Source organism: Terrapene carolina, unplaced genomic scaffold (assembly GCF_002925995.2).
Source record: "Terrapene carolina triunguis isolate 2854851 unplaced genomic scaffold, T_m_triunguis-2.0 Scaffold68, whole genome shotgun sequence".
Classification (NCBI taxonomy): domain Eukaryota; kingdom Metazoa; phylum Chordata; order Testudines; family Emydidae; genus Terrapene; species Terrapene triunguis.
Window position 1 is genome coordinate 26,031,543 of NW_020664419.1, and position 17,733 is coordinate 26,049,275.

The following is a 17,733-nucleotide window of genomic DNA, read 5'->3' on the forward strand; positions in this document are numbered from 1 at the left end:
TTTTAATGTATATTTGTTTGGAAACTCTTGTTTAGCTTTTACAAGGTTTTTTAATTTCATAATTATTTTTAGGTTCAACATTTTTAAATGGAAAAAAAGTGAAACACCTTAAAAATGTAGGTAGAAAGACAAATGTCTGTACAAAATTATGGAATTTCATAAGATCCCAATATGACATTAGTAGAGTGGGATGGGATTCTCCCTGTGTAGGTCTTCAGCAGCAGGGATTGGACCCAGGATGCCTGGATCTAAAGCCATGAGCCTCTACTGTCTGAAATCAAAGACCCACGTCCGTTATCTCAAAGCCAGGAACAGATTCTTAAACCTCAATGACTATTGACAAAGACAGTTCTAACTTAGAGCAAAATTATTAATAGAATTGGAAAAAAGGAAACTAGTGATTAATTAAAATATATTTGGCTGTATTAGGGGACCCTGTCTCCAGTTAATGTGGGTTTGAGTTTTGCAATTTACTTCAATGGGAATAGAACAAGGTCCCAACCCTGAAATGACTGAACCATGTATGTAGTCACATTAACCTCAAGAGTCATATTGTGATAATTGAAAAGATTTTACCTCAATGGGACTACTCACATGCTTAAGTCTTTCCAGGATCTGAGGTCTCAGTGTAATTACTTCCTTGTTTGTAGGAAGCTAGAAGGCTTTTGGATTTGTCTTTTGCTAGTGTTTACATGACATGTGCCCTTGAGTGTTTCTATTTAGCTTCCTTAAGGGTACGTCCAGACTACCCGCCATATCGGCGGGTAGCAATCGATTTATTGTTAAGACGCGATATATCGATCCCCGAACGCGCTCCCTGTCGACTCCGGGGGAGCCACGGCCGTCAATCCCACGCCGTGTGGACCCCAGGTAAATCGATCTAAGATACTTCGACTTCAGCTACGCTATTCACATAACTGAAGTTGCGTATCTTAGATCGATCCCCCCCCCAGTGTAGACCAGTCCTTAGTAATGCAGGATGAAATACATCACCTGGTCAATAGACACATTTTTGTAATGCAAGCCAGTTCTAGGGTTTCTTTTTGTTTTGAAGAGTTTACTTTGTCTGCTGACCTAGAAAAATTAAGTGGTGCATTTGATAATCAAGGAACTGCACTTTTTACAAAACTCAGCTCTTCCATAGCATGTTTCTGGATATGGAGAAAAAAAACCTGCCCTTATCTGTACCCAAAATAAATAAATAAATGTTTTGTATTACTTTTCTTTGTTAGATCATGCAGAAAATGAAAGTGAATAGTTTATCAAAATTGAAACACTCAGTTCTGATCCTTTTTTAAACAGTTTGTGTGTAGTACCAACGGAGAAATATTAACCTACCCTGTTCTGCATCTTTTCTTATCTCTTGGAGATCCCAGTGTGTGTTTTGCTGGTAGAAAGGAAACTGTTCCCTCATAGTAATGATGAGAGAGAAACGTCTTGAAACCTTTTAAAAAAACAGCATTACATAGCTTTTAGTTGTTGTTCCATTTCCTCCACCAGGAATTGCAAGAGAAGAGTTGCTCTCCTCAATTCCACATCTCTTTGCTATTCTGGCCCAGACTTTTAAAGCCAGCTATGGCGCTTAGCTATACAACTCCCATGAATTTCAATGGCCTAGATAGGGCAAAAACATTAGTTTTTGTTTTTAAAGGAGAGGGGACATAAACAATACTTCCCAGGAGCATAACAACTGGATTTATAGGGTTAAAGAATGGAGAGTACACCCAAAATTAAAATTCGGATATTAATTTCCAAAAGTCTCTGTGAAAGTGAGAAGCACTACAATCTGAAGGTCAAATACAAAATTGAATGAGTATATTCTTGGATTTACATGCACTTTGGCAAACAGTCTTAAGAAAGGGGGATAAAGAAGAAATACAGGAGTACAAATATTTGAAGATCACTAGTTCCCGTCCCCTTAAAAAAAAATCAAACCCAAACTTATTTTTTCTGGCCAACATGATTTACAGAATTTAGGAAAATAATGTTCTGTAGGTATGGATGCTTCCTCCACATTACTGTAGTTCCACTGCTCTTTCAAGCCCAACAGCCTCATTCTTTACAGCTAATCCAATACCTTGCTCCATTTTTTTTCTCCTTGAATCTCTAATATCATATTTTCTATGAGAAGGGGAACACTTGTGTTCATTGGTTCCTTTTCTATCCTCACATGTTGCTTATTGCCCTTACTCCTTGCATCACTAACTTTACTTGTTCTCAGACAAAAAACATTCCCAAGCTTCCCTACTAAAATTGGTTACTGAATGTTAAGGTTGATATTTGATATCACTCTTACAAAGAGCACATTAACAAGAACAATGCTATTAGTAAAACCTGGACAATAACTAGCATAGAAACTATCAGATGTTGACATTTAACAAATTTTGCTTAACCTGTCAGCTTCCATAATGTGAATGGAAACAGCTGTGATGAACAATACTAGGAACTTTCTTCACTTTACTCACCAAGTTAGCCTATCAATGAAATTTTAGTTGTAGATGAGGAGGTTATATACCCGTAACTGGAGGTTTTTCAAGTTGTGTAGTCCCTAGCTGTATTCCACTGTGGGTTACCCACGTGCACCATGGGCCCACAATCAGAAAATTTGAAAGTAGGGTCAGCTGTTCCGCACATGTGCCCCGACTCACGTCATGCCTCTGACCGAGGTGATAAAGAGTGATAAAGGGTGGTGGACTGACTGCATCTCCAGTTCCTTCTCCATCACGAATCTGACAGATCTGAAGTGGAGGGGAAGGAGGGCGGGAAGTGGAAGACAGCTAGGTACCACACATCTCAAAGAACCTCCAGTTACAGGTAAATAACCTCCTCTTCTCTTCTTCTTTGAGTGATGGTTCCTATTGTATTCCACTGTGGATGATTGACAAGCACTACCTACATGGGAGGCGGGTGCGAGGATGAGGACAGAAGGGTTGTGTGGAGGACCACCATTCCAAAGGAGGCATATATCACTGTGACTTGCAGCAAGGCATAGTGTGTTGCAAACATGTGGACGGAATTCCACATGGCTGCTCTACTTATGTCTATCAAAGGCATGTCTTGAAGGGATGCCATGGTCATTGCTTGAGCTGTAGTGGAGTGAGCCCATACCCTAGTGGTGGAAGGTAGATTCAACAGCGGGGAGCGGAGTTTAATGCAGCCGGAAATCCACTGGAGATTCTCTGGGTGGAGAGGCCCTGTCCCCTGATTCTCTCTGCTACCACAACAAACAGTCTAGGGGACATCCTGATTGTTTTTATTCTCTGCAGGTAAAAGGCCAAAGCTTATTGGACATTGAGGGAATGGAATCTACATTCTTCTGCAGATTTGTGTGGTTACAGAAAGAAAAACAGCTAAGTGAATGGACTGGTTAATATGAAACTGGGAGACCACTTTTGGTAAAAATTTCAGGTGTAGGCATAAAGAGACTGTATCCTTGTAGAATACTGTGAGTGGCGTTATGACACTATGCCCCATATTCTTCACAGAGATATTATATATGATATGATATGATAATGGCATAACTATGATGTATTTTATGCAAGATGGATCATGTAAGATATCGTTGAAAAGGTTATGATTCACTGAATATGATTATCCTATTTGTATGCATGTATCATTTTGGTGTCTGAAATTAGGAATATTGTCTATGCCTCTATTACAAATGAGTTTACACCAGGAGAATGCCCACTAGGCCTTCCCAAGGATGCTACAAACAGCCTCCGAGTTATGGCTGCTGTGACCCTACAGGGACATGTGACCAAGTCACCTGGTACTGGACTCCATCTTGAAATACCAGTGTTTTTCCAATGAAAGGCATGGGAACTAAGCCTGGAGACAAAAGGTTCCCACCATATGCAAAAGCTATTTATGGCAGGGGAGTGACATCATCATAGTTCTTCACTGACTTCCCACCCAAGAAGACTCCTGAAAACACCTGAGAAACAAGGACTGAATTGGGAAGAAGGGCTGAACCCAGGCTAGAGGGATTTCTTGCCTGTGAAAAGAATACCTGGGGTTTTAACCTGCAAGCAGGTGCAGCTTGCCCTCAGGAATCTCTGCAAATTGCCTAAATCAACATTTAGGGTGAGAATTTGCTATTCATATCCAATCTCTTTAGTATATTAACCTTAGATTGTGTTTTTGTATATTTGCAAGGTAATCTGCTTTGATCTGTTTTCTATCTCTTATAATCACTTAAAATCTATCTTTTGTAATTAAAAACTTGCTTTTGTTTGGTTTAAAATCAGTGTGTGGAAATTATAACTGAGGGAAGAAAGCTGCTGCATCTCTCTCTCCACATTGAGGGAGAGAGCGAATTTCATGATCTTACGCTGTACATTTCTCTGTGCAGTGCAACAAGGTACAATTTTGGGTTTATTCTCCAGAGGGGGGGTGCGCTTGAGAAGCTGGTAAGTGCCCAAGCTGTATAGCCTTTCCATGCAGGGGGGTCACATAAGTGCACAAGGCCATGTGGCCAAGTAGAGACAGACAAGTCTTGGCTGGTTCACAAGAGTTGTTCATGATGTAAACTATGATATTGTTCATTGCCTGAAATTTGTCCGTGGGCAGATATGCCCGTGCCAGGATAGAGTTTAGGGAATCCTGAGGCGGTGGGGGGGGGGGGGAAGCTGGAGAAGAAGCTGGAAGCGGTGGTTATGATTACTGGGGGGGCTGTGCCCCTGCTTGTCCCCCCTTGTACATGTCCCCCTGCACGGACCAATGGACACTACTTTCAATTTCTCTGACTCCAGGCACATGGCACACATGTGTAACCCACAGTGGAATACAATAGGGACCACCACTTGAAGAAGAACTATATCTATATGCAACTTCAAGTGTTAAAACAAAGCCACTTGTTAATCACAATAGTCTGAAAAACAGATTAGACACCAGTTGTAACATTTCAAAAACCAAGTCCTTTTAAACTCCTTCCAGCTCCCAAAATATTGAAAATATTAATATATAACTTTCCAGGAAATTAAATTGTTATAATCAGAGTAAGTTGTCCACAGTTTTGGTTATTTGAAACACTTATTTTTTATCATAGATAAAATATTAAGAAATAAAGAGATTGAAGCCCAGAGTTAAACCAAAAACTCAGTGTAACCTTCATTTTGGAGCTATTTAGGATGCCTCCATGTTATGATGTGCTAAGTGTGCAACAGGCTAGACTATAAATGAGATCCAATGTGCTTGGTGCTGCCCTAGGGAATTTCCGTCTGATTCAGTCTGGCTGTTATTTTTGAAAAGCTTCACAGAAGTTTACTTAGAGAGAAGTTATCCAGCACTCCATTATTTTTAGATTTTCTACATAAGGATGTAGTAATTACACAAAAGTTACCTGAAAAGTCATATCTGATCGTACCCATCCACCGCTTCTTTTCACTGTCTTTTAGTATATCGCCATAAAAACCATAACCCAATAGTGACACAGAGTACTTAAGAAATGTGTTGTTGTGATGTATGGAGGAGACATCCAGAGGCTGAGAATCACCTGTTAACAGAAATTCCAGGCTTTATCTCAGTTAAAAGTTTCTTTGTTTCAATTCTGATACTAATTTTTAACATTAAACTTTTTTTTTATTGAGAGCAACCTTATAAAACATGCAACAGAGAAAAAGAGAAACATTCTGTAAGGCTAACAATGCCATATATTGTTAAATGAGGAAAAATAATGAAGACACAAGGAGGCTAGTGTACCAATGGGAGACACTGGAGTGGGGTGGAAGAGACAACAGTGGCATCTTGCTGAATCCTACCATTTTTGAAGTTGCTTAATGTAATGTATTTGGGCTAATTTTATATTTTAGCATAAACAAAAAAAAAAGCAATACTTAAAAAAATACAAATATGCACCTACATTTAATATTCTGAGCCAAACACTATGTCCAGAGCACATGAGGGCCCCAATCCTGCAAAGATGTCCACAGGTGCTTAGCTTTATGCTCACTTCAGTGGGACTACTCACAGTGCATGAAGTTAAGTATTTGCATAAATCTTTGAAAGATCAGGTATTAGGATTACAACAGTTAAACTTCTGATATTAAGGTTGCATGCAAAATCTTAATGCTGCTCTTTATACTTCTGTATTACAATAGTTTTAAAGTACATAAGCATTTATTTCTTGTTTACAATATACCATAACATTTTCTACAACTTTAAATCATAGTCTATTACTGCGTATTGCTCTGTGCATGCCAGACAGAATCCGCAAAAAATGTATATACCAAAAGTTAAAGTTTCAGAAAGTTATGATCACCTGAAAACAGTGGGTTAAAACAGAAATGCTCATCCAGTCTTAATTCAGCTCTCTTTAGCATCATATATATCACTAGCAAACATCTCATACTTTATTTATCTATTACAATCAAACTATATTTTTACACAACAGAAATGATGATCATTCTGGATATGTTAAGGTCTTGAAAAGAAGTTAATGACCTGTAAGCTGAATACCTACCTACAATAATATGTAGTGCTGATGTTACTGGATCAGTGACACCAACTGTTGCATAGCATATGCAGTCTGTTGAACCTGTACAAAAGAATGCTTTTAATTTTTCATTTTTTAATAATAGAGAGAATCCTGCTCTATACATGTGGTCATTCAGATAAGAACATTATATCCTCTCATTGCTTTTTATTCCCTTTTCTTAAATGCAGAAATAGAATAAAACCAAGCAATAATATGGGTATGAAAATTATAATAAATAGTGTGATCTAAATTAGAACATTGTTTCCCTCTCTAAGTGACATTTACTCCTCTCTGAACAAAGTCCACATACTTCCATTTTATGCACTGAAGAATGCTGGATTTGGGGAGACAGAATCAGCTTCTACCTCAGTGAAAGGACAATGGCACAGCCTTTATCTCAGCCTATGGACAGGAGTGGCAGCTGCTGCCACTTTGCACCCCAAGTTCAGAAATTCCTGCTCACTGGAACCTCATTAAAAAAAAAAAAAAGATAAAGCAACCCACTCCATACCAGTCGAATCACAGCCTTAGGGCACAATTCCTTAGGACATAGGGATGCAGCTTTAGGTATTGCTTTTTCATCACTAAGGCCTGATCTATACTACAGAGTTAGGTCGACGTAAGGCAGCTTACCTTGACCTAATTATGTCAGCGTCTACACTACAGCCTTGTCCTGTTGATGTAAGTGCCCTACTACACCGACATAATAATTCCACTTCCACGAGAGGCGTTGGGTTTATGTCAGTGTAGTTAGGGTGACGCAGTGTCTGTGTGAACACTGTGTTACTTACTCGCTGTTAGCTCTCTTGTCCAGCAGAGCTGTGAAATTGACAAGAAAGCTGGGCAGCTATAGCCCAGCTGCCCCCCGCTTCCCTGGAGAGCTGGGTGACTGGACCCTGCTTCCAGCTGGGACCTGGGGCAAAAATGGATCCTGCTCCTGGCTGGGAGCTGTGGGCAGCTAAACCCCACTCCTGGCTGGGAGATGGGGAAAGAAGCCCAGGCAGCTGGACCATGCTCCCGGCTGGGAACCGAGGCAAGAAGTCAGATAGGCTGGACCCCACTCCCAGCTGGGAACTGGGTGAGAATGGACCCTGCTCCTGGCTGGGAGCCGGGGAGAGAAGCCCAGGGGCCTGACCCTGCTCTCGGGGTGGCTTCCCCTGCTCCCAGCAGAGAAGAGGGAGGCAGAAGCCCCAGGTGGCTTCCCTCACTCCCAGTGGAGAACGGGAAGACGAAAAGCCCCGGGCAGCTTCCCCCACTCGCGGCGGGGAAGCGAGAAGCCCTGGGCGGCTTCTCCCCACTCCCGGGGGGAACGGGGAGCCGAGGGGGCAGCTTGCCAAAAGCCCAGGAGCCTGTGGGGCAGCCAGGCTTCCAGGAGGGAGCTCCCAGCAGAGCTGAGAGACCAGGCTCTCAGCTCCCCACACTGCCCCTCTTAGGTCAGTGGAAGCACTCCTGCTGATGACGCACACCACTGATCCAAGGAGCATAGTGTGGATATGCACTACTGCAGTAATTGCTGTGGTGGCTGTAAGTCAATCTAATATAGGTCAACTTAAGTTTTTAGTGTAGACATACCATAACACATGAACTACTATTGCATGCATCATCTTCCTACTCCCCCAACCCTCACTTTTGTTTGAAAGGGCAGGTTGAATGTGGGGCAAATAGACTGTGTAAAGACCTTGAATATATACTAAATACATTTAGGTTACTTATATTTGCACCCATGAATTTGATCAGGTCCTTACAGAAAATACTTGCAATCTTATTTTTTTCAGTACAAAAATTCCTTCTTTCCCACTTAAAAAAAAATTGTTACCACAGTACAAAATTACCAGTTTCTAGACTCTGTATAAATTAGTCAGTAACTTTATCTAAGCATCTGGATTGCACAAATGTTTGTCTGGAGTAAAGATATAACAAAAACTCTAAAAACTACTAGATATACCTGTGCCTTTGTATTAAAGTAGCATTTATTATTAATTAGTATTTATTATTAATACATATTTTTGTTTGGAAGAGGAACAGCTTGTGATAAACCCAAGACACTGGAAAAGAGTTGTTATGAGACAGAGGTTCAAGAGTAAAAGGTCCCCCCTGTTCTTTACAAACAACTCTCACCTCAGACCTGACAAACTCACTACACCAAACACGTCTTACAGGATATTTACCTATGTAAAGTATCTATAGAAAACTCACAACTTGTCAAGATTCATAATCGTGAGGTTTATGTACAAGTAATATTTAAGGAATAATGTACTTATATTAAAAGCATGCTTTATAGACTTGGAGTAAAAATTAGTCAGCAGGGGATAATGTGTGTTGTTGATTGCCCATTCAAGCGGGAGGGAGTTGCCACCCTGCCTATTTTGCTGGTGATACCATACAAGGCTCAATTGTTTGGCCTTGTTAAACCCCAAGACTTTCAATGGAAAACCATCAGAGGCAACGGCAAACAATCAAAACCTCTTGATGGTAAAAAAGGAACATTATAGCAAGACAGGGGTTCACCCTATCTATGAACAGAAATAAAACACTGTTTCAGTATAACACAGAGGAAGGGAAGGTACCCTGAATCCTTTCGCTGTGGAGACACCTAGAGAAGGTATTCTCGTGAAACACTAGATCTTGGTTCATGTGAAGCCAGCCACAGACTGAACTGGGGTGGGGAAGAGAGACAGACATTTACTTTTTAGATAATGAAGGTAACTATTAATAAGTGTAGGCTCAGGTTCACGTTTTATTATTTTGTATTGTAATCATTTGTTTTCATCACTCTCTCTTGCTTCTAGCAGAATCTTTATTCTTAAATAAACCTTACAAATGCTGTGTGTTAATCAGGGGCAGTGGATTAAGATAAAACTGGTAAACTGCTCCTCTGCAGGGCAGAGGATCTGGAATTTCTGTTAGTAGCCAGTGTCACTGGATATTACAGGGAAACAATTCAAAAGGACAAGGGGTGCACCTATTGTTAGTCTGGAAAGTGAAGTCACGGCTGGCATAGCCTGACGGAAAGTGCTTGAGTGGCTGAAAAGCTGGTGGCATTGGGAAACTGACACCCAGCCAAGGACAGGCAAGACACTCTCATGCTCAAGGCAGTGGGTAACACGGTGACTCTCAGTTCTGGAATCCCTGCGAACCATTACAGTTGTTAAAACTAAATTTTGCTCTTTATAGCAGAGCAAATAATTTTTATTTTACTTTTGTCTCTACAGAGGCTGGTGAGGGGGGAAAGGAAGGGGGGGGAAGAGAATAATTTTAGCTTTGTGTAAATGGGTTTTGCTATTTTGAAGGGATATAGTGAAATTTTGCTAAATATTTAGGTTTTATAAAAACAAATGTTTACAAAATCTAAGCCCAAGAGATTTGTTTTCATGCATTTTTAAGATTCCAATAGGACCAGTTTTTTAAAAAAAGCCCTGGTAGTGTTTAAAACTCAAACACTTCAGTATTGTACAAACACATGTAAGCCTGCAAGTGAAGTTGACTAGAAAAGCGAAGTGTAAAGAAATGAAATTGACTTGAGTTTATTTTCAGTCTTCTCATTAATGCAAAGAAACCCAGCACACATAGTGAGGAGTACGTTTGATTTTTTCGTCTTTAATAACCAAAGGTGTTTGCTGCAGCACAGATATGGAGGTTTTATTCAAAATGATTTTTTTATGTGACAGCATCCCTTTAATTTTCGGCCTCTTATGTACATGTATAGATATTTAACATACCAAACACATTTAACATTAGAAGATAAAAGCATAAAAAGATCTATTCAATAAAGGAAATCTATTTTATGCTGTTTGAAGTATTTCACAGGATTAATTTAAAACCATAATATAAAGGATGTATAACATACATCCAATTTTAGATTATAAAATATTGTGATTATTTGCCTTCAGGTGAAGAACCAGCTTTTAATGCAGACTGAGCAGGAGGAAACTTGCCTACGGGAACCCAAACAAGGGTTAGGAATATGTGTGGAGGAAGGTCAAGGAAGGTTAAATTAGCCAAGTCAAAGAAAAGATTGTGCCAGGAGCCAACACCTAGGTGAGATTTGCTAAGGGTCTGTGGGCCCTTCTCTTCCCCCAACCCCTCCAAAATTGACAGCATAAGCCTTGAAAAACTCCTTTGTCCACCTGCCTGTTTTCAGATACACCAAAGACATATTGGACAGAGACCAAGTCAGACTACTTCATTTTTACAAGGCCAATTCAGACTCCGAGAAACATGCCAAAGGATGAATGATTCACTGATTTCAAATCTACTCTCCCTTCTTTTTCTCACTTCAGAGGAAATCAGGGCATATATGCTGGTAGACAGGGGCAGGGAAAATCCTTCCCTCTGTCTCACTGTCCAGGAGACTGTCATCACCACTTCCGCTTAAGGCTCCATTGAGAGGAGGCTGCTCCATCTCATATGAACTTGCAGATGCCGACCACAGTGATCAAGAGGTTTTAATGAGTAAGGCCCTGACAGCAGGAGGAGACAAACACACATAATGGAATCACACTCCAAAGGAAACAGTAAGTGTGATGGAGGGACTTTTCTGAGAGACCAGCGCAAAGTTCAGGACACACTGTCATGAGCAAGTGGTTCTGCACAGCACACAGGACTCCAATTTCTCTTTTAGAGTGGTGACAAACATGATGGATGACAAGGTAAGGAGCCAAATTTGGGGTAGCAATAGCTGTTCAGAGATTGGGCATGTTGAAATGTTACACCAAATCTTTCCATTTCATTTTGCCTACAGTCTGTGGAATGTCCTGATGCATGCATGAACTCTGTCATATCTTGGTTCAGTTAGGGAAGAAAGCAGATGACCCTCTATCCTCTTAGTTATCCTCTTAGTTAATATCATAACCGCATGAAGATCTGAATAGGATCTATGCATTCAGGTGTGAATGCCTTGTTTGTCACTTAGCCTTTATGCCTTCATCTAGCTCAGGGATTTTGCAGTAGCTGAATAGAAACTTAGTTCCATATTCAGTCCTGGTCTAAGCAGATGCAACTCCAACAGTCAGTCAGTCAATCACACAAGGTCTGAACAGTAAACAGCAGTGTGAAGCATTACTAATCTGATGCTCTCAAGTACTAGAGTATAGCCATCACAGAGAAACAAAACACGATACAGCACACGGATGGCCCACTCCTTTAATAATTCTTCACATCATTCCAAGAGGGTATTGTGATGCTGATAAACCAGCTCAGATTAGAATTAACAGGCCAGTTCACCTGTGTGTAAACTTTAAAGGCATGTCAAGCAGCACTGCAATGTAACTGGGCTAATTCAATTGTGTGAGAGTATCAAAGGGATGTTAAATGGGCTAGCAGACACCAGCTCCTTCATTTGTGTTGACAAAAAAATCAAGGAAAATGGTGTTTGTATGCTTACATCTGTCTATATCCTGTACTTATTTAGCCTTAAGATCAAAGATGTGTATACACTGCATGGAACTAATGAATATTTCCTGTATTGTCTTCATTTATCTGTCCATGCTTTAATGAATGGCCAGTGTAACTGAATTATTTATGTATGCATGGAAAGTAGGTAGTTAACTTCAAACCATGGGTCCTTGGCTTAACACTGGAGACTCAAACTGTCTGCATTACCTATGCTGTGCCAGTAACCCTCACTGAGCTGCTTCCAACTACAAATACTGGACCATAGGAATGATTCTGCTCTCTGATTCATTTCTAGACTGCCTGAACTCTGGCTGAGGGAGGGGGAGGAAGAAAGGTCTAAGCATACAGACAGAGATCCCCAGAATTCATTTTCGGGAAGCCTTGAGGACTTATGTAAAGTCTCTACATCTATGCTCTCATGTGGACTACAAGCTCTAATTCACCTGTAATGTATATTATTTGCTTTAATTTCTTAACTCTCTTCTTTTTTAAATTAATAAATCTTTAGTTTACCAAGGATTGGCTAACACCATTTTTTGTGTAAAATAGAAGTATCCAGTGACCTGGGGTAACTGACTGGTCCTTTGAAACTGGAAGAACCTAATATGAGGTGTTTTTGATTTTAATGATCTTACATCATAAAGTCCAGTTTGCCTGGGTGATAAACAGGGGCCTGTATTTCATGGTGAAACTAGTGTAGTGGTTCAGGAATACTCTTATTACTGGCTTGGTGAATTTGGGGGTATTTGCCCTATGTTCTGACAATCTGTCCTGAGTCAAATAGCTGCAGAGGGTGGATCTAGCGGTGCTCACAATATATGTAAACTGTCTTGAGAAGGAATGTGCCTAGCCCTGAACAGTTACTGGTGGTTATGGTTGGATCAGGGTGCTACAATTGGCCACCTGTCTGAAAAGGTGCTCCATCACAATTTTATAGGTGTATGGATTCGATGATCCAAGGTTCACATGGTACAGTATACCACTGCTTATCCAAATAGCATGTGCAACACAGATTTTATTTGGATAATTAGGAGTTCAGATAATTGAGGGGGCAGGATCCATTCAGCAGCAGGGTAGCCTCCCATGTGACCAGGGGCTTGTTCTCTTTCACTCTCTTTTCCTGGCAGCCTCAGATGCAGGTCTCTGCTCTGCCCCATTCACTAACTCCTATGACAGCAGGGCTGCAGAAGGCTTGCTGCACTGCTCCCTGTAGGGGCAAGGTATGGGGCAGAAAAGAGACCCCCTCCCCCCAAGGACCCTGCTCTGCCCCCTCAACACCACAGCCTTGCTCCTGCACCTTCCATCTGCAGGGACTGGGGGGCAGCAGCACAGCGACTCCTCTATAGCTCCACTGTCACGACATTGCTCAATCACTCCCATGACAGGGGGGTTGCAGAGGGATCCCTGTGCTGGTGTACAAACCACACAAGAGCCGGGAGAAAAGGCCCCATCCTCCAGCTTGCAGTCCTGGCTAGGGAAGCTCTGCTCAATTAGCCGAACTGCCTCATTATCTGAGTCCCTTCCTTGACCCACAGCATGAAATGCACAGAGGATAAGGAAGAGACTGCAATAATGTGGAAGGCTCAGATAACAGAGTTTACTGTATATGGTTAAAGACCAAGTCTGAAGTCATGAGAGTCAGAGCACATAAACAGTCAATGGGAGTTTTGGCTGTGGAAAGATTGCAGGATGAGGGAATGATTTGGCATGACCAGTTTGCGTTAATATTAATTACACTAATTCTTGAAGGGAAGTTGCCAACTCATTTACCCAAAACAGCTGCCCAAGTCCTTGATTCTATATAATTGTTTTGCTGAATTTTTCCAATAAAATGTACAATAATTCAAAGGGAAAATTATCTTGATGTACAGTATCTATAGGGAAGAACTGGAGGGACATACAATTCATAGATTTAGAATGTGGATGGAGTTCATACGGCACATCCAAGGGGAAAAATTGATGAGAAAAAGATTTACCAGTCTGAGGTGAAGACACCCCACAGGATAACACTGCATTAAACAGAATATGATACAACTGAAGAAAGAAGCTAAACATTTTCCCTTTCATGCACCTACACAAGTGTTTTAAGACAGATAGTGGACAGGCACCACACCCCTTCTTAAATTACTCTTCAATCTAAAGAGTTGATAAGTGAGATTGGATGCATTCCTTGGAAACAGTTTTCTGTTGGCATAGAAGAACTCATACTACTTTTCTCTGAACATAGTGACACACCAAAGTAGTGCTATGTTTGCTTTCTTCCAGTCCATTTGATGACTCGGGCAGAAGGCAAACCCATGTTTCAAGAGAAGTTTTACAGACAGGTTGATCCATTGTTACTGCATTGCAATATAGAAGTCTTTTGTCAAGTTGTTACTAGTACTAGAACACTCCTAAGACAATGAAATAGACTCCGGCATTATGAGACAAAAATCAACTGATTCATGTGAGCCGAGTTGTAGGACAATATGTAAATTCAGCAGCCTAGTAGCAATCTGGATAGCTTCACTGATGGCAATAACTGCACAAGTCTTTTTTACGTTCATTAATTGTATACTGAAGTTAAATAAATACAAAGGACTGGTGATGTCTTAGCCAACAGGGGACATGCTAAAGAAATATACTAATGACCGGCTGATCAGTTGTTGTATGGGTAAACTGCCAACATGTTCACTGTTCATATAATAAACATCACCGTTCACAATACAGTATTGCATAACATTGTGAAAGCAGGTTTGGTTTCTGTGAGTGGACACACTCAAAATTCTTCAAGAGGCCCAAGTGGGTGAGTTTATGTGATGCTTTTATCTTGCCTACATCCATGCAGTAAGTTGACAGTTAATGAATATACAAATGACTTTTGAATTTGCAGGCATGAATTAAGCCTGGTGAAGCGCATGCTATTCTGAATGCTGAGCTATCACTTTATCTGGATTATGTGATCAGTCTTTGCATACACAATGTAGATACATTTCCTAATTTAACGGGGTATACATAGAATAAGGTCAATTTCTACTGCTATCTAAACAATATTTGGGGGTACGCCTGTAACAGAAGGAGGGAAGGTATTCTGAACCATAAGAATTCCCTGAATTTGTAAGAGGCAGTTGAATGGAGAAGAAAATGGAAGAAAGTGTATTGAGAGAAGCAAGATACCCCAAAAGGAGAGAAAGTCAGTAAGGAAAAGGTAATAGGAAGCAGGGTGAAGTGTACAAGAAAGCTGGGGATAGCATGAGAGAGGAAACCAAAAAGCAAGAGAGAAGAGCAGTCCAAGAAGCCTGTCTGAAAAAAAGTGGTTACCTTGATAGTACTAAGGTCAACGGTACAGCTACCACCGCCAAATAGGGCTCTCTATATTTTACTTCTAATGAATCTGAACTGGTCTCAAACTATCTTTACATAGAACTATTATTTGGTTTTATATACTGGTTTAAAACATGAAATATGACCCACATAAGAAGCATAATTCTACCTTAGTTGACCTTCATACTAGCAGAGTCATCACTTTTTTTCCTCAGTACCTTCCTGGTACTTAGTATTCAGGTTGGCTTTTCACAAATGAATACTCCATCTTAGCAGTCTACTTTGTAAACTATGGGTGGGTGACCAGGGCCAGATTAATCAATGTGCACTCAGAGCACTTGCAGTGTCTCCATCTCAAGGCCCGCCCCTCCTGCCCCCCATCAACCATCAGATCCAAAATAAAGAATGGCCAACTGTGGTCTGCGGGCCATATCCAGCCCACCAGAATATTTCATTTGACCTGCTGCCCCATGTACTGGAAGGGGGTGGGGAGTGGAAATTCCTCTTTCCCCTGATCTCGACACATCGCTCCTGCATCCTCCACGTGGCGCTTGTGACATGTTGCAGGCTACAGAGACAAAGCTCTATTCCTCCAGTAGTAGATGGTGCTGCTTAGCTGCCCCAAAAGCTGTTTGCTTAGAACGTTGTTGCATTTCTCCCACCCCTCCATAGTCTCATGACCCCTCAAAAAGTACCAGATGCTAGACAGTTTGCCTTTGCCTGCTACTTTTAAAATTTTAATTCTCCCCTCACTTGCCCCCAAAACACCCATTGAGAGATAATGCTTTTGAGTTAATTAAATTGAGAACTGTTGAGTATAAAAATTCAATACTTTTGTCTACTAATATGTAAAAGGAAAAATGAATAGCTACATGCACTCTGTAAATTACAGAAACATTTCCATTTCTAATATGATAATGTATAATAGTTTAGTCCCACCAGTGGAAGACAGCACTACAGAAACTCTAACCTAACAGACATTGCACTCAGGTGAGCACCAGGACTACCACTGTGAGTGGGTTCACCAGGGGCTAGGGGAGAATTCTTGCAACTTTTCCTCATGTATGTCAGTGACCGTTTCACACAGTGGCCCTATGATTTAAGAGGACCTGAAATTGAGCCTTAAGATTTGTACAGTGCACCGATTGATATAAATTCCTGAAAATATTAATGTATACACTATACATATGTACCCCTTTACCAATTTCCCATCTTTATTTAGTAATAAAACATTAAGAAAAAAAGACTCCTTGCCTTTCCCCCTCCTATTTCTAACATTAAAAAACCAAAACAAAAAACCAAACATACTTAACCATTATATATAAGGATTTATATTTTAAGTTTGTTCTCCAGAAGAGTGTGTAACATAATTTAGAGGTTAACTTCCTTAATCATGTTCATTACATATATTTCTCAAAATCACTATTCAGAGCCAAAAGTAAAATTATGACTCTATTAACAGAACGTGTTTAATATAAAACCTTGCAAAATACAGGACAAGATACAATGTAAATTCACATACGGCAAACGGCTGTACAGTGGACAAAATGAATGCAAAAAGCAAACAACTCACATTTATAACAAATAGACTATAAAGGATTGTACAAGAAAAAAAATTAAAAAGTTTAATACTGTTTTAACATCAATAAAGATCGTTTTTCCTGTCAGTTTTAAAAACAATATCCCCAAATATGTACATTTAACAAATGTCAGATGGTGACAAACTGATACGCTACAAAAGCTATTCAACTCCCTTTTAACCTATTCCTCTTCCCAAAGTTACTGAAGTCGATGGAAATTTTGCCCAAGCAAAAAGAGTTAAGTGAGAAAGCAATTCTGATTTTGTTCCTATAGATTTAATTGAGTTGCAAATGGATTCAAGTGTGTTTCGTCATTAATATTAATAGGAGAAGCACATGCAAATCTCTTAGCAGAGTGATTTATATAAAGCACATATGATATACAGTACCTTTGTTTTACTGACTAGACTATAAGACTAAATGAACAGGAGTGAGAGTTGGGTACATTTGACAATTAAAATAGTAAATAGGGAAATTTAATATTTAGGTTCACTAAAAATACTAAATTTCAGAATTTTTCATTATTTACCATCAGCACACTCAGTGTTTTGTCTCTTATCACTACTAATTTCAAATTTTAGTCATTTACTTGAAGGCAGTCATGTGACTGTCAACACAGAATAATTCTGTGCCTTACCTGAACAATTGTATGCCCACACTCATCTGTAGTTCTGGAGACACCTCTGAGTATTATTACTATTAACTCCAGTATTGAAGAGGGAGCCCTCCCTCTAGCCCAGACCACATTTTGAATGGAGACTTAGGGATCTCCTTTTTTTGGGTCATTGATTTTCAAGTGCCAAAGACGCTCTTTAGATTAGTTTTTGCAGTTAGTTAAATCTACTTTGTCAGAGGACTTCACTTAGAGAAAAGTTTTGAACAATGCTTCTCACTAGCAGTGGTCAGAATTAGCTCCAAAAGGGTGGCTATCATAGTGAATTGGACTGGACCAGCACCTCACTGAGATACGGAAGGAAGCTA

The 17,733-nt window shown here is 40.2% G+C and overlaps 1 protein-coding gene across 2 annotated transcripts in view; it reads right to left on the reverse strand.

Annotated features, from left to right (window-relative positions):
* Positions 1–17,733, reverse strand: part of CERK (ceramide kinase) — a 68,367-nt gene that overhangs the window by 13,034 nt on the left and 37,600 nt on the right. For both annotated transcript variants that reach the window (XM_024216582.1, XM_024216576.2), the window contains exons 7-9: positions 6,461–6,535; positions 5,342–5,494; positions 1,339–1,444 (exon numbers count right to left, since the gene is read on the reverse strand). In XM_024216582.1, coding sequence (XP_024072350.1) covers positions 1,339–1,444; positions 5,342–5,494; positions 6,461–6,535 — 334 coding nt within the window. The remainder of the gene's footprint in view (positions 1–1,338; positions 1,445–5,341; positions 5,495–6,460; positions 6,536–17,733) is intronic.